The 25,246-nt window shown below is 34.7% G+C and overlaps 1 protein-coding gene across 4 annotated transcripts; it reads right to left on the minus strand.

Moving 5' to 3' along the window:
- Positions 1-163: 163 nt before the first annotated feature.
- Positions 164-24,545, minus strand: LOC106783739. 4 transcript variants are annotated; one of them, XM_014742538.1, is made up of 6 exons: positions 24,208-24,545; positions 5,369-7,808; positions 4,611-4,870; positions 3,831-4,247; positions 3,158-3,638; positions 2,818-3,084 (listed from the first exon to the last, which is right to left on the minus strand). In XM_014742538.1, exons 2-6 carry the CDS (start codon positions 7,746-7,748, stop codon positions 2,900-2,902), a joined length of 3,723 nt encoding a protein of 1,240 aa, XP_014598024.1. In that variant the 5' UTR covers positions 7,749-7,808; positions 24,208-24,545; the 3' UTR covers positions 2,818-2,899. The 4 variants fall into 4 exon arrangements, with proteins under 4 accessions (XP_014598020.1, XP_014598022.1, XP_014598021.1 ...); XM_014742534.1 differs by having other exon boundaries at positions 164-3,638; positions 24,208-24,541; XM_014742536.1 differs by lacking the exon at positions 24,208-24,545 and adding an exon at positions 9,978-10,406 and having other exon boundaries at positions 164-3,638.
- Between the last annotated feature and the right edge of the window lie 701 nt (positions 24,546-25,246).

A 25,246-nucleotide genomic window follows, 5' to 3' on the forward strand; every position in this document is an offset into this window, starting at 1 on the left:
AGAGACAGAGAAAGAAAGAGAGATAGATAAATGAAGACAGATAGAAAGAGAAAGAAGAACACAAGGAATGGGTAATGATACAGAGACGCGTACACAAAAAGACAATACACGTTAGACGAGAGACGAGAGACTTTTTCACAACATTTAATAAAACGCTATCATCTATGTATGCCTTTTTTTACTCAAATAATCTAAAAGTTACTTACATACGTGCTTATATGTATTATTTATATGCCATTAGGAAGTGTCACATCCCACATAACGCGTATTAAACGACGTTTCTCGCTCCTTCTTCTCAGAGACACGTCTTTATTTTTGTATTTTTTTTTTTTTTTGTTTTTTTATAATGACGGACCTTTTCCTTTTCCTTATTTATTTATTTATTATTTCTTTTTTTTATTTTTGTAAAATGCTCGTCCAAAATACACGAATTATATTAATCGTTTAGGCACCGATCAATGAGAACAAAAATAAATAACAAGGGTAGGATTAAAGGAACAATTCTTTGTAGAAGGAGTTTGGGAGTTGACACGTCCACACAATAAGTATGTATAAATTTAATACTAATCCTCTCATATATATATATATCATTGTTTCCTTACGTAGAATTATTTGAATTATGGGTATTAGCGATCAACGTCCCGGGATGTTGAAAAGATCTGTGTCGAAAAATCTACTGGGTGTATTTAAGAATACGTGTTGACATGTGCCGCAAAAAATAAGAAAAAGAGAAAATATGTATGTATAAAAAAAAAAGACAAAATTAATAAAAAAAAATTGACATCTACGTATAGCACGAATTTCATTGTTTTTCTGTTTAATGTTCTTTACTTTTGTTTTCTTTTAAATCAAATCGTTTAATTTGTCAGAGACTGTCATTTTATTCTAAGGCCTTCGATCTCCGAGACTTTCTTTTTTAAATACGTATGTATTTGTAACGTATGTATATACGCTATGTATATGTATATGAATGTATACGTATGTAAACGTATGTAAACGTATGTAAACGCAAAAAAAAAAACAAATCCAAAGGAAGGAAAGAGAGAGAGAGAGAGAGAGAGAAAATTGCTATTTCAAGGTAACGCATATGTGAGAAAAAAAAACATTCGATCAAAAGTTACGCTTAAACTTTTAAAATGACATACGCGCGCGTCAGTTATATATCAGCACCTTGAACTTTTTACTTCCTCTTCTTCATCTTTTTTGGCGTTATTACAAATGGCCGTTTTTTCTTTCTTAATTTTTTTTTTCGACGTTTGTGCTTGCTTTTTCGTTTAATAAACGTGGACACTGTACAAGTATGATCTAAATGTATCTTCTATTATCGAATAATAGGTGTAAATCGACGATCGAAAAGACCATTTTTCAAATGCGATCTCTCGATCACGCATATAAAAGTTTCGCGAGATATCTCTTATATTCTATGACCATTGTGTGTGTGTGCAAGACTGCATTATACGCATGAGTATCACAATCGTTCATGTTGTCGTCGTATTTGTGTTTATAACCGTGGATGCGCGTAATAATCTTTTTTATTTCTTATTTTGTTTTTTGTTTCATTCCACATTTTAGAAATTTGTGATTTATTTTCATTTAATTTATGTTTTCATTTTGTTTTTTCTTTAATTCAATCTAGAAATATAACCAACGGATAAAATAAAAAACAAAAAGATAATTATTTATATATAAATTGTTTTTGTTGCTTTTCTTATATAATCCAAAGTATCCCTTTTAAAAAGAGACATACCGTTCGCTCTGAGCTACGTTTACAAGTATTTATATCGCTAGTTAATTATAAACCGCATTTCTATGCTGATCCCATGTTGTTTATTTGGTCACAACCACGTTAATTACCTACTCTACTTCGGTAACATAACCGCCATTTTCTTTTTCTTTTATTTAGTTTTTCTTTTCTTTTTTTCGTTCCGTTCTTTTATCTTTTCTCTTTTTTGTTAAATTTTTTTTTCTTTATTTCTTTTTTTCTTTTCATGTTTTATCTTAATTGTTTGGAATCAAACGAGTATCTGTTCTCCAAAAAGATTTTCGACGGAGACCTTCCTATTGAATAATCCTTCGGCGAAAAATGAGGCGAGGCCCCGGATTCTCTTGGTATTTCTTCGATACCGTATTTCTTCCAGTGTATCTATCATCATCGTCATCATTTTCTCGACTTCGAAGAAGCACCCCAGGGGATTTCGGTATAAACTATTCAAGAAGGACGTTCCAAAATTTCCATCCCGGGCGGACGCATATGTAGCCGCAATATTTTTTCTAACGATATCCATGGGACTCATCGTTCATCGTCAGTGATCCTTGACGAAAGAAAAAGATAATTCTTTCGAAAAATCACGAACAACAATAAAATCGGATTTATCTAATCGCACAATGTAGAAGTAACGGAACAGTTCCAATATCCTTCTTCCTCTATAGAAAAAATTTCTTCTTCGCTTTAATCGAAACTCATCGACGGATTATCAAGCTCTTGAAAATATATATACATATATATATATATATAAATATATCTATATATATATGTCACCAAGATGCAATTGTCGCAATACAGGAGATGTTTTTTGTCAGTCTCAAATCACCATTAGACGATGACACCAAACACTCACTTATCATATTAACGTAAATGAATAGATCTAAGCGGACACAGTCTCCACCATAGATTTCTTTATGATTTCTCCAAAATTCTCGTCACATTCCTCCGTACTTTGCGATTGTTGCTCATCCGTCGTTTGATTCTTTTCTCCTTCCTTATTTCCATTTCCATGATAAGTACCATGCGCTTGCGGCTCTATTTCGCCATAATACGAGTACCTACCGGATAGCAATTCCGAGAACGGTTCTAGCTTACCTATCTGTTGGACTCCACCGTTCATAGGTTGAACGGAATTCAAATTTGTATATTGCGATCCGGTCGATTCGTCTTGCGCGAAGTTTGCCTCGTAATTGGAAGGATGTTGTCCAGGATGTATCTGACAACTGTCCTGCACAGATGTGCCATCTTGCCCATAGACCGCGTAATGCGAAAAACCTGGGCTTCCCGACACCGGTTGAAATTGCGCCTGAAATTGCACCCTAGACGTAGAAGGAATATTTGTATAAGCCTGATAATCCTGATAAGCGGTCTGTTGAAAATTCATATTTGCACCTGCTGTTTGGCCCGAAAACGTTTGAAAACTTTGATTAAATTCGGGATGCAATTTTCTTTGGCCAGTCTGCGTACCATCAACCGTATCTTCGTTAGGATAACAATCGTCTCTTATAGCATAAAGATCTAAACTATCTTCTCGCGTACCAGATACTTCTGTTTGACAATTTGAACTACTACCGGTATCATGATTTTCATAGTGTAACGTTGTAAAACCACCACCGGTTATACACGTTTCCGTATTTGAATTGTCTATTATAGAAACCAAATTGATATCTCGCAATGGTCCGCTTTTGTTATTCTGATTGTCGGTGCTCTCGTGATCTGTTGCTTCTTCGTCGCGTTGCTTCTTCTCTAATTCGAGCCGCATCAATGTGTGTATGAAATGTGTCCGCACTCTTACCGGATTAAATTCTATCCTACCGGAGCTGTTGGCACAACCGTCCCGGGTACAACCGCAAGGAAAACCGGCACGATCGACCTAAACAGTACACACGCACATAAAGACACATTAAAAGAAAAAATAGAAAGAGAAAGTTTATTGCTACGGTTTACTGACTAATGTGAAACTAACATTGTTCGCTTAATTTTTTAGTCGACGGCAACGAATCCACAGTGGACATAAGGACCCATTTTTTAATCAAATTTATCCAGAATATCCATATAAATGTACCTGGCACTTGACGTTTGCTCTGCTGCAAGGACAACTTTCCGGATCGCAATATCCCTTGCATCCGCAGCCACAGTGTTCTCGGCTCGCACGGATGTCCCGACATTCATCCTTCTCAACGGCATCTATCCTACGTACACCGGCTGCTCGAAGAAGTGCTCGTCTTTGCCACGTTGGTACAGGCTGTAGAAAATAATAGCTGTCGATATCGAGCTCTTCATTGTCGCTAGGTTCTTCGTCGGTATCGTCGCTCGGATCTTCCGAACTAGAAGCAGCCTCTGTAGTACAATTAGCTGCACGTTCGGAACGTAGTTGCGCCAATCTAGCCCGATGCAGTCTCCTTTGCTCGGCCGCATGTTCGGAAAGAGAAAATCTTTCCGCGTGCGTGTGGGTTGCACTCATGCCTAGAGTACTACCGCCCTACAAACAGATATAGAAATAGAAATAAATAAAAATTCAGCGATTTACAATTCACACGTTCCGTGTCGGATTGATTTTCTGCGACTTTCCGCATAGATCGTATACGCCCCACGTATAAATAACAAAAATTTCAAAGTGGGGCGTATGCATACTAAGCGACAAGGAATGTATTAAACACGTTGACTGCCACGATGGTCAGCCGTGAACAACGCTTGTATTTTCAGTAGAACCTTAGGAGTCATCATCTATGACCAGTATTACTATATTGTTTCATTTCTTATTTTAGAATCGTGAGCCCAACTGCGAAACATATAAAACTATCGTGACAGTCAACGAATGAAATGAAAGAATGATCCTTCTTACTTGTGAAGGAACACAAGTGAAACCTTGCGCTCGAGGAAAGTAGTAAACGGTGACGGCATCAAAATGAATATTTCGTTTCTTTTTTATAGGCTCCTCAGTAGTATTGCTTCTTTTAGGACTCGGTTCACTTTCTTCCATGCAGTCGGTCAGTCTACGTTTGAGATTGCTTTTCGAAGGGCTTCGAAAGGTCGTTAATGTAGTCTGCGATACCCCAGGGACACTCGTGTCTGATACAAAACTTTCCTCCAGTTGGTTAACAGCTAAAGAAAGAAGAATGATGAAATAGTTAGTAAACGTCGCGTTAATTGGTTCGATGCAAGACTTATCGATACTCTTTTCTCCCATTCTGCCGGATGGCAAAGTACAGCAGCTCGGTGCTGGTTGATATTACACACGATTCGATAGGTACAAAATGAGAGAGTAAATGCTGATCCTTGTTAAGTTGGAGCTTGAAAGATATTGTGATTATCGTTAGGCGAAATGATACGATCTCCTTCTCAAAGGTCATGCGTTTATTTCGTAAAAAGGTCTCTATGAAACTAGGATTCGACAATAGTGGAAACGATCGATGCTAGTAAATATAGATAACGGTTAAATGGATCGATCGATCGTGTTGAATAAGACGACAGCGATGACGACCTTGTTGATCGACCGAGATAAGCGGATTTCGCGAACTGATAAGATAAAATCGAAAAGTGTATTTGCTCGTGTCGAGCAAGATAGAAATATAGGAATAGGATAAGAGGACTTTTCCTCACCTTTTTCCTTGTCGGAGAGAATATCATCTGGTATTCTATCGAGAAAGGAAGTCTCCGAATCACTTTCTGGAGCTGGGGCTGGACCAGGATCTCCAGGTATTTCACTTCCAAGGCCAGAATCACTACCGTCGGATCTAACTTCGTCTCTTGCACCAGTCGTCAATGCCAAACTCTCCGCGGAATCCTCGGTAAAAGGTTCTGGCTTTTCTGGTTCAAGTCTGGTTATTATCTCGGATGCTATCTCGTCGCAGCAGAGGTTTTCGTTTTCTTGACAATTGGCTGCATCGGTGATATCTTCTCTCTCGCAACTAGTACCGCGAATACGAACGGTCGACATTGACGATGGCAACTCGGAACTGTCTGATCCAGTCTCGGTTTCCGTTTCGGTATCGATCGCCTCTTGGATATCGGTACTAGCTTCCAGTGCTTCCCCGGGTGAGCCTGGTGTCGCTGTCTCGGACGAATCCAAATCAGACGAGTCGAGAATTCGCAGACGATCATCTTCGTTTGACAAAGACGAAGACGCCACCAGTACGATTTCTACCTCGTTTTCAATTTTCTTTATAACCACTGGCACACCACGAGAAATCGTTGTTTCTTTACTTGATATCTGTACCACGCTGCCTCTCCTCGCAACATTTTTTTCAATTCGCAATTCTTCCTTCTCACCAAGCTCCTCGACGACAGTTTTTGTTTTACTTCTTATTGAGTAACGATTAACTTCGTTAGAAGATGATCCACCTATCTCCAACGAAATTTGACTGTCATATTTATCCACAATAGGCGTAGTCGAAGAAGGAAGTATTCTCGGCGTTTCCGATACTTTGATTTTCATACTCTCAACCATTATAACTGGCTGCAAATCTTTAATCTCGTCAACACTACTATTTTCCTTCTCTCGTACAGGATCTTCGGCTACAAAATAATCATTCGGCAATGCATCAATCATCTTACTTTTATCCGCAAATTCATCGCTCAATTTTATATTGTTTTCCAGTATTCGCTCTTGTAGGGTAGACGAACGTGTACAAATCTTATCCATCGGATTTACATTTTTTCTTCGACAATTTACCGTAGAATCAATAGATTTTATTGTATTACTACGAATCAAATTTTCTTCTTCTTCCTTGTTAATAGAATCTTCCTTTATGTCTATACGATTTAACATTACGATCAATTTACGAGGCAACAAAGAACTCTTTTGCGTCTTCTCGTGCGCATTGTCCTTCGTAGTTGTACCTTCTTCTCCAAGAATCTCCCTCGGTTTTATAATACCAAGAACGTTGTTTTGACATTCCTTAAAATCCGACTTATCTACACGTTCCAACATGACAACCAAATGACGCAGAGAACTTTTATCCTCTTTTATCGTATTTTTAACGTTGGACCTTTCAGCATTAGAATTATCAATGGCCCGGTCGATGTCTTCATCAGAGAAAATGTTTTTCGACAAGTAACTGGAAGTTTGTTCATTGACTTTATCGTCTTCGTTGTCGTCGCCATTCATTTTATCCTCGATATAATTTAATTTACTTTGAACATTGTTATCCGTGTTTTCTATGCTATTACTCGTAGTAGAGCACTCCTCCTCATTTTCAATCGTAGATTCAATTTTAATGATCCTAGACCTTGATCGTGTCCACATAATATCTTCGTCTGCTTCGGTAACTAAATTGTTTAACGGTGTTGGTTGATTCCTACGTCGACTTCGCGATACATTAGAAGACAATGGTGAGTTTTCCGACAAATCATTGTTAACATCTTCGCTAAATGATCGAGAATCTGGTGTCAATGAAATCTCACCTAGCGTACATTCGCGAAGACTTATCTCAACGGGCGAAAGTCTCTTTACATCGTTTCTCAATTGATTCGTTTCTTCTTCCGACATCTCGACACCGATTCTTTTAATATCGGAGTCGATCGACAGGAAATCGCTACCGGCTGGCCTCTTTCTCGATAACAACGATGACGACGACGATGACGAAGGCGAGGAAGACAAAGATGGCAACGACGATGGCGATCCTGGTGACAAAGAAGCTGAACAGACGCCATTCGGCGTCTTCGCTTGTGAATCAACATTTTCATTGGCCTGCCTATTTGTTTCTTCTTCTATAAGACATTCAGGAACAATCTTCTCTGAAAGTGTAAAACTCGATTCGCTGGAAATCGTTGTTACTGCGTTTGTTGTTGTTGGTTGTGGGGGTGGTGGTTGCAAGGGTAATGGCGTTGCTGTTGTTGCAATTGTTCCATCTTTATTCTTCCCATCCGTTTCCTTTTCTTGCTTCTCCATAATCGGATCCGTAGCTTCTACTAGGCCTCCCAGAATTTCCCGCGCGACCTCCATCTCGCAATCCGAAGGATCTCTCGACTTCTCGATCATGCTCGAATCACCGACCGGCTTGATGGACCCGTCAAGTTCCAGGCTTTCATCGAAGACATCCTTTATTTTAGAAAAAAAACAAAAAAAAATAAAAAAAAAAGGAATAAGAACGAATTAATAGTGATCCTTTAAATGTGACAATAAAAAATTTTTTGAAAAATAAGTGGAAGACAGAAAAAGAGAAAAAGAGAAAGAGAGAGAGAAAGAGAACGAAAGAGGAATATACAAAAATTTTGTTTAAAATATCCAAAGGATATAATCTTCATCGCGCTGTTATGTTCGATCCTTGATTATCGTATCTCCTTGTGCTTTTTTTTTTATATTTTTCTTTTCTTCGAAAATGCCATAAACGTTGGGGAGTAGATGAGAAAGAGAGAGAGAAGATATAGCGAGATCAATAATTCGCGGTGCTGATACCGGCGCACTGCTCGAACAAGGCCAGAAGGATACGGAGGAGGAAAATCAATTTCTACGTGCGAGGGAGACAGAGAAAAAGCGCATTCCTTTCTTTCTCTTTCTCTCTCTCTCCCTTTTACTCTCACACGCGCACTTTTATCTTGCGTCTCTCTACCTTCGCAATACCTTTATCATCACGATTTAGAATCCATGTTATATCCGATATTTTAGCGATTCCCGATGCCTAGACTTGAAATAGATAAAAAAAGGAGACAGAGAGCGAGAGAGAGAGAGAGAGAGAGAGAGAGAAAAAGAGAGAAAGAAAAAAGAGGAAGAAAGCCTATATATAATCGTGACCGGAGATTATTGATTCAAAGCTAGCTTGGGAGGAGAAGGAAGAGAGGAAAAGGGGAGGGGAAGGCTTCTGTCTGCCTGCCTTCGGTTACCATGCGCACCTTGTGTCCCTTATATACCTCCGAGGAACTCGAGCCAGGTGTAAATGGTTGCTCTGGCTGCCCGTTGCTTATCCTACCCCTCTTATATCCTCCCCTTTCTCTATTTCCTTATCTTTTTCTTCCCTTCCATACTTTCCCATTTATTCCTTATCCTCTTGCTTTTTATCTCCCTATTTCGTAATTTTCGTCTCGTTTTCTTTCGTTTCGTTTCGTTTCCTAATTTTTATCAGAATTTGTGAACAGGAACTCTGATCACAATAGAATCCTATTGTATATATCACGCAATTTTAGAATTTCGTAACTTTAGCCTTTTCCATTCTGATCGCAACCACAATCGTCCTTCAGGTCTACCACCGTCAGATTGACATTTCCAAACGAGAACGAGCAGAATTGAATTGAACGTCATTCGAGGGAAAATGAGACAGGGACAAGAGGGAAGGATACCGAAGCTAGCACAAAAGAACAAGCTTCTCTATCAAAGTGGCCTTGTCTCTCTATGTGTTTTATGATCGAGAGAATATACTGAAGGTTATGGAAGGAAAATCGATCGGAAAGTACCAACGAACAAACGGATAAACGAACGTATGAACGAACGAACGCGAGGAATCTATTTGTGAGATTATAGGAAGAAAAACAATCGATTATGAAAGATCAAAACTGGAAGAATATATTATCGATGTTGAATAATTTGAAATTTCTTATACGAGATGATAATATCGTAAAAGTATAAAAAGATCCGCGGTCGAAAGGGGATGATGATGATGATGATGATGAAGATGATGTCGATGATAAGATTAAAAAACGCCGTTTACGCGGGCGAGTTTACAATGTATGAAATGAACGAATAAAATGAAAGACGATTGTTATTAAATATTTTGATGCGAATGTATCTTAGATAAAAATATAAATAAATATAAAATATATATTTATAAGCGTAACGCGAATAGGTTTAACGCCCGTCGCGTTCGACAGCTCGAAGCAAAGTGAGCGGTGGTGCCTCCGACTTCTCTCCTCGTCGATGATGTTGCTCTGCTCGACCCTCGGCAAAGCTCGACTACGTTCGTTCCCCGCTTCTCTTCGTCGTGCTACCAAAGCGAGTACACGCGTATTTTCCGTGCAAGAAGTGCGTTTTGCGCATGCGCTGCTATTGCTATAAACAGTGGTGCTCTGCTCTGCCTTAGAAATTTGCGAGCATCTCGTTTCGTTCGTTCGTTCGATCGCACGTTAACGCAATTTTCTTCTTCACAGGATTTTCTTTCCCTTAGTATAATCCTCATTTTTTTTACATTTTATACATACTATTAATTATTCTTTTCCTTTTTCCTATTTATTCTTTCTTAAATAATCATGATACTAACTTAAACAAAAAGAAACTTACTGAATTTCCATTTGTCAAACGTTGTAACGTATTTTTACGCGTACTGTTTGTACGCGCAGCTGCACTTCGTAAATCCCGGCGTGAATTGAAATTACAGTTTACACAATTGTAAATCCATGTATATTATTTTTTTATTTAATACAAAAAATATGCTGTTCTTTTCATCATATGATATATATATATAGTATGTGCTTATAAACAATCCAAGAATATTTTCTGCGACGACTAAACAGAACCAAGTCTCGTGACGTTCTCGCACATCTTCTGTCACTTATCGCAATTAAATAAGCAATTATTTAAATCAACTTTCGTTCGTCTATGTTCGTAAAGGTTCGGCCAAGATCGTACGGCGTCAGTGAGAGCATCGCAAAACCATACGGGTGTGTACCACACGTTTATAAATATATGTATTCGTACGTGTGCGTACGTCTATGTAGTAGATTTCGTATCTGTAAACAGTGGTTCTCATTCGATAATCATAGAAGAAAGTACGCAAATCTATTATAGCAGATTCATCTCTCTCATAATATCAAATTAATTCATTGATAATAACCATATTGTAAGGTCAGTATGAAAATGTATAATTCAAAAAAGGTTGATGATTCAGCATAGAAAAAGCAATCTATCACATAACCAGATAAAAAAATAAACTCTTAACGAGCGAAAATAAAAAAAACATTCGAAATGTGTGTATGTACGCAATATATTACACATTCCAAATTCTACGATTAATGAATTAAATTTGATAATCTATTCTCGATAAGCATATAAATATATAAATCTTAGAACGAAGCAGAAAATAAATATCGACCTAAATATACGATACGATTCAATGCCGAAAATGATGAAAAACAATGAAAAAAATTATACCACATGGAATAGTTGTAGGTATTTGAAATGATTTTAAACGAAACACGATCTGTTTAGATCGGAAAAAGAAAAACTATTATTATTGTAAATTCATCGTTACACACACACACACACACACACACACTCTCTCTCTCTAAGGTAATACTTTCACGAAACTCATACTAAGAGATTCAGGAAAAGAAAGTTACATAGATGGGGCTGCCTACGAAATTGGCGCGGAATCGCCAACGAGTATCTTCTTTTTTTTTTTTATCGTACTCTTTCGAACGACCCTCTTTACTTTCTTTCTCCTCTCCTCTTTACCCCGTTCCCATGCCTATATTTTTCTTTCTCTTTGAGATATCTACAAACACAAACACACACACACACACACACAAAGCGAGAGCTCGCGCGTGCATACATACACATGTATACAAGCACTATTCTCACACAAACAATTCAACGGGCGAACAGAACATTGCGCTTGCGCAATTCCGCACAGTGACTGCTGCTGCTAGTGGTACCGCCGCCACCGCCATCGTAATTATTGTTGCACCTAGAAATCGTGCATCTTTTTAGCTACGTTCCTGGTGCTCCGAGAAGAAAATCAACATCTCCGACAATATCTTCTATAAATTTACCGAAGAGTAGGACGCGCGAATTTAAAACCCTATAAACTTTTACAATTACGAGAATCATAATAATAATAATAATAATAAATAATTTGTAACTTAAATGTATTTGAATTTTCGCTTCATTGGATTATTTAGTATCTCTTTTTTCTTGTTCTAAATTGAAGAAACCGCAAATGAAAGAATAACTTACTGGGAGATTAAAAAAAAAAAAAAAAAAATATGGTATGTTACAAAGATGAGATAAAAAAATAAAAAATATCAAAAAATAAAAACCGTATAAGAGAGAAAAAGAGGATAAGAGGAAAAAGGAGAGAGAGAGAAGAGGAGAGAGATCAAAGGGGTTTTATGACACTGGCAGACGGTGCAATATTGCTTCGTCGTGCTTTCTGCTTTCTAGAAAAGGTCCTAGACACGCTTCTCTCTCTCTTCTCTCTCTTTCTTTATCTCTCTCTCTCTCTCTCTCTCCTCTCTCTCCCTCTTTTAGTTCTTCTCTCTTTACCGATCTTTCTCTCTTTCTCTTTCATACTGGCAGAGCTTTCCCATATTCCGCCTGCGCAGGCCGTTACTGCTATATAGTATAGTATAGTTCTACTATAATGGATCGCTATAGTGCACCATGCGCTTATATCTCGCAAACATACTACTCTCGGCTGAACGTACGCGCAACCTAGGATTGTATCGATGGATTCGAGAATCTCTCGCTGTTGCGTATTATTTAACATCGATCGGATATTTATTTTTGTCGAAACTAGTTCTTCAATGATCGGAAAATTATCACTGGCTAAGGATGAAAATGAAAATCATTTTTTTTTTTATTTGACATTTATATTATCTTCTCGTGTTATTACGACACATTATATTAATGTATTAAAAAAAAAAGAACAAGAAACTTGTAAGCATTCGACTAATCGAATTTTCTTCAGATAAAGATATCGAAATAATTTTAGAATCTTTTTGATCTATATCTAATCGCGCGTATGCCAATGCATTTGTGTTAGTGTATCGTGCGCGGTTTGTATTTTATATACGTATCTATATGTATGTAGAATCCATTCGAGTGAAGAAACGAAGAATATTTAAAGAGATGGTATATGTATATATTATATGTGTACATGTATATATCGTGGGATGCGTCGTCTTGGAATAATAAGAACGAAGGAAAGAATTACTACAATACGCAGACTCCTTTCCACACAGGCTTCCTTGGAAGTCGTGGAATGTGCTTCTCTCCGAACCTCTCTCTCACTCTCTCTCTCTTTTTTTTCCTCCTTCTCTTCTTCGAACCTCTGCCATTAACAACCCTACTACCATCTCATCTTTATACCATAAAGATAAAACCAAAACAAAGATATTTGTTTACCAAGCAGGTATTATACTATAAATAAATATTATATTATATTTTTTGGTTCACAAGTTTTATATCTAACATAAAAATATATGTAGATATTTTCCATTACATAAAGTATACGCCATTTAAAGTATCTCTTTAAGATAAAAAAAATAATATCTATCTATATACATATAGTATACACGATTTTACAATCATCGACACATAAATCTTTTTAGTATTAGAATAAAGAAAATTATCTCGTATATTTATTTTAAATTTGTGTGTTAACAATAAATTATAGTTCATTATAGATATTATTCTTGTTGAATAATAATGCAAAAATAAAATTTGAGAAAGAACACGAGAGTTACATATGTACAAAACGTTCGGTGAAACGTGGGACACGCGCGAACTGTAAGTTACACATTGCCATGCGTTTATATTTTCCATAGATGCGCACACCGGTGAATTCGACGCCGACGCCGACGCCAACGACGCCATCATCGTTCGTTTACAGAAATACACCCACGAGGAAAACGAACGTGTAGTATTCCCAGATGAGTGTATATAATTTTAAAGCTCGCCAGAGAAACACCTCGATTTATTTTCGATAGATAAATTGCGATAATATTCTATCTCTTCCTTTCTAGAGAAAATAAAAAGAAAATCTACTTGTAAATAGCATTCATTTTCTTTTCTTTTTTGTTCTTTTATTTCTTTTTTTCCTCGCACAACACGAAAATATATATAAAAAATTTTTTCGTAAACCCACATATTGTTCAGCAGATCGCAGAATGTTTAGAGAAGATTTACATTAGATAAGTAATTAACAATAATATTTTTTTCTTCCTTGAGGAAAACAATAGAGGGGATGAAAGTTTTCCTTTTTGTAATTAGTGGTGTGCAAGTTAAATCATTCTTCAATAAATATAAAAATTCAAGAATATTTATTTAATTGATCTGTAAATGATAATAAAAAAACAACAAGAAAAATGTGATAATATAAATTCACAATCATATAAGTTACATCCTTTTTTTATTTTCTCTACAAAGTAAGGAAATATCGATTGGAAGGGGAAAAAAAAAGAAAAATATTTTCTTATTGCCAACAAATATGAGAATATGACAAAAGGAAGAATAAAATGAAGATAAAGGTTAAAGAGAACGAAGGGAATGAAGATTGGAAAAAGAAAAAGGTAGGAATATTTAGAGAGGGTGCAAAAAGTAAAGAGATAAAAAAAAAAAGAAGGGGGAAAAAGAGGGAAGAGTCGAGAGAAGCGCTACGAGGAGGGTATATATATCGAAGCTTGTAAATCGAGGTAGGGCTTACACCTTCGGTCGAATCGATCCCACCGCAGCACTGTAGCACTATAGCAAGTTCACGTGCATACATACCATGAACGACGAGGTCCATGGTACTACGCCGTCAGTGCCGTAATAATCCACCTCAGTTTCCCTCCCTTCTTCATCGTTTGAAGAAGGAGGAGGAGGAAGAGGAGAAGGAGAAGGAAGAGGACGAGGACGACGACGACGACGACGACGACATTACCGGCTCAGCTTGCTTCGGTTCAGCTCGACCTAATTTTACGTACGAATATTTATCTTATATCGAACCTTGTATATTTATATTTAACTTCTCCAAGTTCAATTCAGTCATTTTTAAAATAGACCAGTATTTTATATAAACTTATATTTCCCTTCAACAAGACATATCCTACCTAATTGTGCCAAGTTATGCATAAACTTGCCAACCCCCTCCCAAATGACTACAAATTAGTTCAACACACTTGTTATTTTTATTTAGCAATAAATTACTAACTCATAGAACGAGTCTAACATTAGGCAACTATCATCAAGACACGAGTCCCACATTTGTTTTTTTTTTTCTTTATTATAAATTTTAGACAATTTTGTATTAATTGAATTATTAAAAAAAATATATTTGAAAACAACAACGTAACAAGAAATACAGTTATCTTTTATTATGTTTACTTATTTCAATCTTAACAAACTTGAATTTCAGATCATCGAGGGTTGATATAGTTTTCTGCATAACTTGATCTTATTAACATTTAGATATTTTGCTAGTGAAAATAAGAATAACATTTAATTAAATTTTTATATCAAAACTAATAAACATTTCTCAACAGAAGAATAAATAATCCTCGTGCGACGATATTTAATTTTATTTACAAGGATTAACAATACTTTCGTTCGAATCCGAGTTACGTGTTATCGGCATTCTAACTAACGACACCTGCATACGTGGGATTTACTAACGTCAATGGTGGTGGGGTACGTGCTGTGGATGGTGACAAAGTGATTGAGGAAGATGAAGAGGAGAATGAAAAAAATTGAAAAAGAGATAAAAAGGAAGTGTAGGAGGACAACGAGTATAGTTCTATATCATATTTACAGGAATAACGTAAATATTCAATAACTGTGAATATTAAATTCAAAATTGAACAGATTTAGAAGTAACGATTAACGAATATGAAGTACAGTTTCTTTTTAAAAAAGTATAATAATGTATGTCTTCGGAAGAATTTATAAAAAAGACTCATAACATTAATGATCAACGTAATTAAAGAACCCCTCAGTTGCTGAAGAAGTCCCGATAAAAGGACGAAACCATTTAATGAGATCAAAACAAACGTTCTACAAAAATTTGTCAACCTGTTTAATTTCCCTAAAAGACACATTTATTAATAATTTTATTTTTGAACGAGATAAACAACTAATTGAATTGAATAGAAATTATAAAAATAAATTACATCGAGAACATATCTCGAGACATAATATTTTAATTTTGATATCGAACTATTCTTACGTACTTTAATCGAAGTTAGATGAAATATTCGATTGTATTCGCTTTAAAATAATTGCCAAACGCGACTTCTTCACCCTCTCCCTCCTCCTCCTCCTCCTGCATCACTCACATGATAGGAAGACTCAAGGAATCGATATAACTTTGAATACTTATGTGTATCATGTAAAACATAATATATACATATCCTTAATGGTAAGAACTATTTTTCACGGAGAAATACGATATGTATAAAAATATGATCGTTCCTCGACACACACATAGTTGTACACGCGAATATACATCCTAACGTGTAGGTGTGTATGTTAAGGGTTTAAAAGAGAGTGGGAGGATCGACAATACAGCTGGTGCTCATTATCCTCGGTTCAATAGACGAGACCATCAGTATCTCTTGATGTAGTCTACACTTACACTGTATACACGCTTATACGTATGTATGTATATACAAACTGTACACATATAAACAAATAGCCAGTATTCACACAAATAAATCAGCCCATATGCGTACACATACATATATACACATGTATGTACATATGATATTTAATGTAATATATGTATGAACACATATATATAAGTGAACACTGACCGATGTGAGAAAATACAAATGTGCTAATCAGACTGATTAAAAAGAGAAGAATAAAATAAGATAACGGAAGATATTTAAAAATCCCTAATAAGGCAACTTTATGATGTTTATTTTTTGTTTTTCTTTTCTTTTTTTTTATAAACCACATAATTAATATATAACATTACGATGAGATAATGATGAAGATTAATATTATTATAGTAATTAGTTGAAATATATTATAAAATATGGTGTTTAATATTTCCCCATGAAATATCACTTACGATGAGGTTCGGATTTTAACATAGAAATTGATGAAATGAATTATTATATGTAGATCTACGAGGGTGATAAAAAAAAAAACAAAAGGCTAAGAATAAGTCGAACACATGATAATCCGTGGAAACATAAGAAAGAACGAAGTTGCATGCTAACAGGATCATATCTGCATAGCGAGGTCACCGAAGAAGCTTCGTGCCTTCATGATCACAACCATGTATGTTTTCTCTTTTTCTTTTTATCCCTATCGTGGGGTATGGTGAACTAATAATATCGATGTGTTATACACTTGTCTTGTTTGCTACATCTTTCTTTCTTTCTTTCTTGAAATGTTTTCTTTATATCATAGTTAATAAAAAAAGGTAAAGAAAATAAAAAAGAAAAAACTTTGGAAGGAAATATTAAAATGTTTTTTAAAATTCTAGACATTGTAAAGTAGATTAAAAAAAAAAAAAAAGGAAAATTGAAAAAGAAAATCTGAGAGAAAAGTTGAAAACGAGTTTGAAACTCATAATGGACAATCATCTCTGTATCGTATAAGACCTATCCTCTAATGCAAGTCTTGAATATGACCGAATGAAACATCCTAGATGTCTTTCGACCAGAATAGCAGAGGTACGTCTGACGTCACAACGAAGTAGTACTACAGCTCGGGGCGACATAGAAGACGAATGAAAATTCTCCATCTAGTTAGATTCTCTACAAAGATTTTTTTTATTTTTCTCTCTCTTTCTCTCCATCTCTTCATCCCTTTCCACCCACCTACCCCACCCCCCCGTCTCTTTCTTTATGCTTTACGATTTGTGTTTACCTACGATTTATGTGCAAAGCATTTACATTTCAATTGATCATACAGAAAACACAAACATATTTATCTCTCGTACTAAAAAATGCAATAATCTTCGTTTTATTCAAATGAAATATATTTACGGGAATAGCTTAGGGATCATTTTGAGAAAATTCAACACACATTATCGCGGGCGTTAATACTTTCATTATTTAATTATTAAAGAGCACCCCGAGTGTGTCGCAATAATATAGCATAGCATGGACGTAACTTTATGCCACTTTCCATAGGAAAATGCTATAAGTAAACTGTGATGCATGTTCCATGGTTTAGTTGAAACTACGATAACAACAAAAGTTCTCCTATAAATCTAATTTTACGTTAAACTACGACGATACTTCAACACTGTAGTAAAAGATTACTTTTTATCTCTTTCTTTTTCTTTTTTTTTTCTCTCTCTCTCTCTCTCTCTCTCTCTCTCTAAAGGAAAAAATGAACGATAAGATGGGGCAATTTTTTTATTATTATTATTATTATATTATCACGAATTCATAGAGAGGAAAAATGTAATTTAATTTGAAACAATATACACATACATATATATATATAAATATATCTATTTATCTATCTATCTGAACACGACATGCAAACCCTAATTCAAAGAGAACGAACTCTGACCCACATTTTGTAAATCTACAAGCGTCGAAACGTGTATGTTCCCTATACTCTCGTAAAAAAAAACTCGATATTTTTTGTTCGACTATCGGTTATTCATAAAAAATGTAAGAGTATATCTAAATAAATATTAATATTATATTATTGTATAAGTACATGTTTATATAATAAGTATGAATGAAATATTTTGTATAGAAATTTATGAAAATATTAATACGATAAATCTGAATGATATCTCGGAGAAGCACATATTCGACATTCTTCACGAGAATACAAATATTCAACAATGTCAAAGAAAGTCTATTGAGGTTGGTAGCTTTTAATCGAACGTGAAAGTATCTACCTGACAGAGTGGTAAGATAGAATGCAAGTGAAACAAACGAATGAACGAACGAACGAACGAACGAAAACTTGTACGAACGCAAACCTCGAGTTGTTGGTTGCAAAATGATTGCTCGGTCCAACTGGTTGGCCGAGCGTTGCAAGTTTCACAACGAGCATTGTTAAAAGCGAGAAAGAAAGAGAAAAGGGGGAAGGAAGAGGGAGTCATGTCGAAATCGCATCAATTTTTAGAAAGAACGAGGACAAATTAAGTAAAAGGTAACCCTCGAATGATTTTTACCCCCTGCGACTGTTACTACGTTTAACGAGAATCACAGAAAACATTTGAGAACAATAATTGAATGAATATTTAAAAGAAGGATCTATATTACATATTGCAAACTTATTCCAGACATCTATTTAATTATAATTAAAATTACATTGCACAATAACATATTCGAATGAACAACGATGAAAATCAATTGGAGAAAACGAATGTAATTCGAAATAAATTTGACTTTCGTACAAAAATCATCAGAATCTTCCCCCCCAAAGCAATATCAACATACGAAATTTCAAGAGAATTATCGTATGAATGCTTCCATGAGTGCACATCTAAATTCAATGTGATAAGCGTATATTATGTATACGCGTCCTTGTGTGAAACCGACCATAAACTCGAGATTTGACGAGATATCCTGAAAGAAAGGGGTGGAAAAAATCGAATCGATTTGTAGTACGATGACATCGCGTAACTGACCACTCTTAATTCAAACAATAGTCACAGACCGAGGAGACACATTACATTCTCCTGCAACAATGTTTTTATAAATCTGTAAAAAGTACAATTCTTTATTTAATAAGACTTTTTGTATATCTCTTAAATTACGAGAAGCGTAATAGAATTAGATAATAAAACGTACTCGGATTATAGATTTGCTAGGAAATTTTATAACAATAAAAAAAATATATTTTGTGCCAATACTTTTGTTCGTTAATATAATATGAGAAAATTCATCAATCCTAAAAAAAAAAAATTATATATCGACTTGAAAACATTTAAACATTAACACACATATAAAAATATCAATTCCACAAATGATGAATATAAACAAATCGATAGATTATTTGGTTTGAAACTAGTTTTTTCTATTTACCTTCATTTTGGACAAATGTTCATCTTGACGTTATTGAGTAAATACTAACTCATCCTTTGCAAATCTACCATCCATCCCACCACCATCTGCCGTCTATTAGTTGTCGATCTGATCACGAAGGAAACGAAATATGGCGAACGATGATCGAAATCCTTCGGTCGCGTCGAAGGAAAATAAAAAGAAAAATATTAAAGAAAAAGAGAGAGAGAGGGATGCATCAAAGAGACGAGGAACGAGAGAAAGGAAGAGAGAAGGAGAGATGGGCGGGAAAAAAGAGGAAGTTAAAAAAAAAAATAATAAGAAAAAAAAGGAAGAAAAGGAAGAAAACGAGAGGAGGAGAAATAGGGTGGGTGGAAGCGAATACGAAAAGAAGACCGAAAAGTCGAAGTAGCGTCGTGTAAAGAGATCGAGCGAGAAAAAAAATCGGTAAGTTGTATAGGTGTGTATCAGACTATGTAGAAGGAGTATGAAGGGTGCGGGTGGAATGGGGCGGGCGGGGGAAGAAGAAAGAGAGGGTGGTAGAGGACTAGAAAGAAAAAGAAAAAGAAAAAGAAAAAGAAAGAAAGAAAGAGAGAGAGAAAGAGAGAGGAGGGGTAGAAGAGACTGGTGGAGAGAAGTGAAAGGATGATGGTAGAACAAGAGGGGAGGGATCAATGCCGGTTGCTAGGGTAACCACGGCACCCGATCTTCCTTCCTTCCATCTATCCTGGAGCGCATTTTCTCAGTCCTACCCCGTGCGTACAGGAACAAACTAGGACTACGAAAAAGAGCTCTGTAGATACCTGAAGAACTTGTTTTAGAATTCGACTATAGAAACACCACCCCTCTCGATTAATCCGACGTTTTTCTTGGATCAATGACCCTAATCGATATATTTACTTTTCTCTTTTTTTATCTTCTTCTTTTACTTTTTCTTTTTACTTGTATATCTTTAATCATGGTCGCGATTTTTATATATATATATATTATTTTATTTTTCAGAAAGGCAGAATAAATCTTTGAGACGATTTAATATATCGACAATAACCTGAAACGAGTTAAAATTTTCTATTAAATTATACAAATTCGACTGAAAAATATTTAAAAATGATCATTCGTTTTTATACCCCTCTATGTATTTTTCTTGCTTATTTAATAATTTACAATTTAATATTTAGAATTCGTATATCTTAACTCGAATGTATAGCATTAATGTGATCGATAAAAAATTTACGAGGAAATAAAATATTTCGCGCGTTAGTAGCTTCGTGTGCTGAATAACTTTCGCTGAATCGTAATTTTATCAAACTATAGTTTAAATTATTCATATTGAACTTATCTATGAATCATTGCTATTCGATAAATGAAACGATCGAGATCATATATATATACTATTCTCCTTCCTTCAACCCTCTTCACTTTTTTTCTCTCTCTCTCTCTCTCTCTTTTTAAAAACACATCGAACAACTTTCTATAAAGATTCTCGGTTATCCTCAAACTCAATCCAAGTCGAAGGACGAGTAGTATATATATACACACTTAATTTAATCTTTAACATTGCCGCCATCTCGATGAGAATTTTCGATGCTGTTAATTAAACCTTCTAATAGTTTATATAAATCCATTAATACACGGGGTAACCTATTATCAAATAAAAAGTCCTTTAACGAAAATGATATTTTGTACAAACTAACGCAAATAATAAATAAAATACTTTGTTTTTATTAATAACAGTAAATTAAAATTTATAATTAAGTAAAACGAAAGGAAGCAATAACGCTGAATGCAATATCTACCATCCAAAATTGAAAACCGGTCATTTGAACGGTTTTGATAAAATATGTTTACTATTGCATAGAGAGAAAAATTAATCGAACCGGCACGTAAACGATCAATATGAGAAGCAGGTCTGCTGCAGCAGCAACAACAACAGCAGCAGCAGCAATGGGGGTGGAGAGTGATTAAAACACGTTCAATTGTTTTTAAGCAAGGACGACGACACAACTACGACTCTATGACGGACTACGACTACTTCGACTACTATGACAACTACTACTTACTACTTACTACTTACTACTACCCTACCCTACCACTACTACTACTACTACTTCTACTACTACCACTACTACTACTACTATTACACTACTACTACTACTACTACTACTACTACTACTACGACGACGAGGCGCGTGTTTCTCTGCGCATTGGTACAAGTTTTGGCGGGTCGATGTACCATTGTTGCCTCGGCGGCTGCGTTTACTTTGTTTTCTTTTCTTTCTTCGTCCCTTACCACCCACCTTGTCTTTTTCTCTCCCTCTTTTTTCGTTCATCGTTGCGAGCCCTCCACCTCCAACTCCAACTCCAACTCTTCCACCCTCCACCCTCCTTTTTCATCTCTTTTCCATTTACCCCACAACGTTACCACAGAGAACTTACGTTCATACACACACACACACACATATGTACATATAATATACATCGTTTTATATCAGAGTTTTCATGCACAATCACATGTGCATCGGTGCAACACACCTATCATGTGTATAGTACTCCTGTTAGTACTACTTACACATATATATACATAAAAATTAATTTTGTGGAACCAAACACGGAATGCGGAGAACCAGGACGATTTATTTTTGCCGAAATGAAAAACCGTGTTTATTGATAAAAACGAAAAGGATAGAAGAAATGTAAAAATGAGCAGGATTTAATATAGAATAACGATTCGCGTTATAAAACTTTATAGCAATTAATACTATTATAATTGTGCACTTTATTGAGATATGTTGTAATTATACTATCTGTAATTAACTTCGATCATCACTTAATTAGTTATTTGTGATTGAAGAATATACTTGTGTCATGGAAAAATGGCAATATTTAAAAGAGTATACTCGTCATGCGGAAATAGTAGATACTATTTGCTATTTAACAATTAGTTAGGTATGGTGAAATCTTTGAAAAGTGTGTATCTAAATTAAATCGTAAAAATGAAGCAAAATATTGCCATTTCTCCATGATGAGTATATTTGTCAATCACGGCTAACTGGTTAATCACGCTTATTGAATCGTAACACGATTTTAATTAAAGTTTCTGAAATTTTTCTATCATTGATTATTATCGTTTATTTTGTTTTCACAAAATTTCTCAACATTTTTAATTGGATTGTGACTATTCGTTTTATTATAATCGCAATGCAACGCAGTTCGTTTTACTAAATAAGCATATAAATTCGATAAATAAATTGACTTTTGCTTCCCTTTAAAATCTTGGATTCCTCGTGCCTACAAAAGAGTTCAAAATAACTTGGAACTTATTGTTTTACAGAGTAGATATACAGAAATTGTGACGAAACATTTTCAAACAATCGACAATTCGATTAGTTTTCACGACACGAATCGTGAAATATGACTGATATTTGATATACACAGGCGTATACTAAATACATAATATTTCGTGCACCATTGCTTTTGATATAGCAGTGAAAAAAATAGTCTGATTGTGAGTTTATATGATTTTAAAAATGGTGTCTTATGAATGGTCGTCCCATTTTTTCCCGCGTTACTTTTGATCATTTACTAAATTTTAATAAGCTCGGCTCATTCCTAACAATCTACATTTATATATACATTTATATATACATATAAATGTAGAGCATATAAAAAAAAGATTTTATATAATGAAAAATCGAACAAAATAGTATAATATATATATACAAAATACAATAATATATATATATATATATATATGTATATACAGTTGGATCGATATGCTTTAATAATTTCAAGTCGAGTAGCACAAAAAAGAATATACGTACATACAAACCGAGAATAATGGAAATTGTATCGGTAATAATAAATAATCACATATTGAAAATACATTACTCGTTTGATATCCGCGTTATGATTGCCTCGGAAATATAATAAAAAATCCCGAATCATAAATTCGTAAAGAAATGTACTTTTATTCCTATCAACGACGAAAAAACATTTTTATCTAACTTTAAAAATAAGTCAACGATACACTTTCGACCCTTCGAAAAATAAAAAATAACAAAAATAACAAAACTTGATTCCTCGTTTAATTAAATATTCATATAAAATATTCAACCGTTGATCTAGAAAGAGTCGGTAGAATTAAGTAAATTCACTGATCAAGAAACTACTCGGCCTATTTTCTTACTCGTTTATACATATGCATAACATCCTCGCAAACTAAAAGACAAGGTTAGCGAATGTATTCGACGATATATAGAGAGAAGGAGAAACAGACAGACATAGTCAGACAGTCAGAACGGGGGGAAAGAGAGTAAGCAAATAATCAAAGAAAAAACAAAGATGGACAAAGGAGTACAATACTGTAATAATATTGTTTAAATTTAAGCTTCAAGTTTGACCACTTGATTAATATTTTCATTAAATTACTTATTAAACTATTGTCCATCAATTTTCGCAAATGTTGATTGCACGATAAGATAATGTGCAAAAATAAATGAATATGAATAAATAGAAAAGAAATGAAAATAATTTCTCTATCGTATTTACTCGCATTACAATTATTTACAAATATAAGGAAAATATGATCATTTTATTTGTGACAAGCTACTATTTCATTGTCAGTCTTACTGACTCATTACAGTCATCATAGTCTTTTTGAAAGATATCAGAGTAGTCAACTACGCAGGCTAGAATACAAAGTTTGATAACGAGAAATAAGTGTGCAAGAACGTTAGGAAAAAGATAATAATCTGTTTACATTGTAAATAATTGGAAAAAGAAAGAATTGTAGAAAAAATTGAAGAAAGTAATATGTGACTTACCGGTTTAACACTGAGCCATCCGCGTTTCTGGACGCACAATTCGTCTAAAAAAGATCGAGCTTTATTTTCGAGCTTCTCCGTTTCCTTCTTTTCCTTCTCTTCTTCTTTTTTAATTGTATCCTCTTCTTTGCGTTAAATTCTTTGTATATTGAAATAATTTGTAAGATTAGCGTCTTTCGAGGGGAACGCCAACGAAAACTGAAAAGTTTGATGAAGAATCACACTGTGGCGCGCAGTGATAACCAATAACGGTAGGCCATCTTGAAGCTAGCAACGAAGTGACCACGCACACACCGCAAGATTCATCGAGTTTGTCGCGAAAAGCGGCAAATGCAGCGACAATGGCGGCAAAACAACGTAACGCGAACGATCCGTTATCCTTTTACGTCCGTACTGAAACCTATTTGCTGCACTCGTTACGCCTCTACTGCTGCCATCTTGCGACTGCGTGTTGCACTAATTAACTATTTGTCCTCCAAAATGTATCAAACATATTAGCCTTCTACTGATCACTTATTAATCTCTTTATTTTAAACAGATATATTTTTTTTCTTTTATATATCTACTATTCATTTAAAATCTATCAATTTTTCTACAATTTCTATATCTTACAGTAATATTCTTTTATTTTTAATATTAATATTTCTTCTTTTACTAATTCTCTTTGAATTCATTTTATTCATTACTATTATAATTTCAAATAATACTTCACATTTCAAATTTATCTTACATAAACTGTATTGATATGATGAAATGAATAATTAACATATTTATTACATTCAAGGATACATCGAGAAAGTTTATGTAAATGTTGGAAACAGTTTTGAAATTCCATAAAATTTGTATTAACACTTATAACATGATCCAACTCTGTCATTTTGTATTATGATACATAGTCAATATATTACAAAGTCTTTGCTTTGTTAAAATTATATTTAATTAAACTCATTTTATTTCTATACAGCTTTATTTAGTACCCTTTCTTTAAAAAATCATTGCCGGGGGTGGTTTGGCTCCTTCAGTAGGATATATGAACAAT

This window comes from Polistes canadensis, unplaced genomic scaffold (genome assembly GCF_001313835.1).
Source record: "Polistes canadensis isolate GaletaPanama2010 unplaced genomic scaffold, ASM131383v1 scaffold_25, whole genome shotgun sequence".
NCBI classification, from domain to species: Eukaryota; Metazoa; Arthropoda; class Insecta; order Hymenoptera; family Vespidae; genus Polistes; species Polistes canadensis.

Bases quoted from the DNA above. Each gene is read 5' to 3' on its own strand.
- LOC106783739 (XM_014742534.1), bottom strand. From the start codon at position 7,748: ATGATCGAGAAGTCGAGAGATCCTTCGGATTGCGAGATGGAGGTCGCG. The intron at 4,871-5,368 runs GTGAGGAAAAGT...TTCTTTCTTTAG, and splicing joins TCTCTCCGACAAGGAAAAAG to CTGTTAACCAACTGGAGGAA. The intron at 4,248-4,610 runs GTAAGAAGGATC...ATCTGTTTGTAG, and splicing joins TCACTTGTGTTCCTTCACAA to GGCGGTAGTACTCTAGGCAT.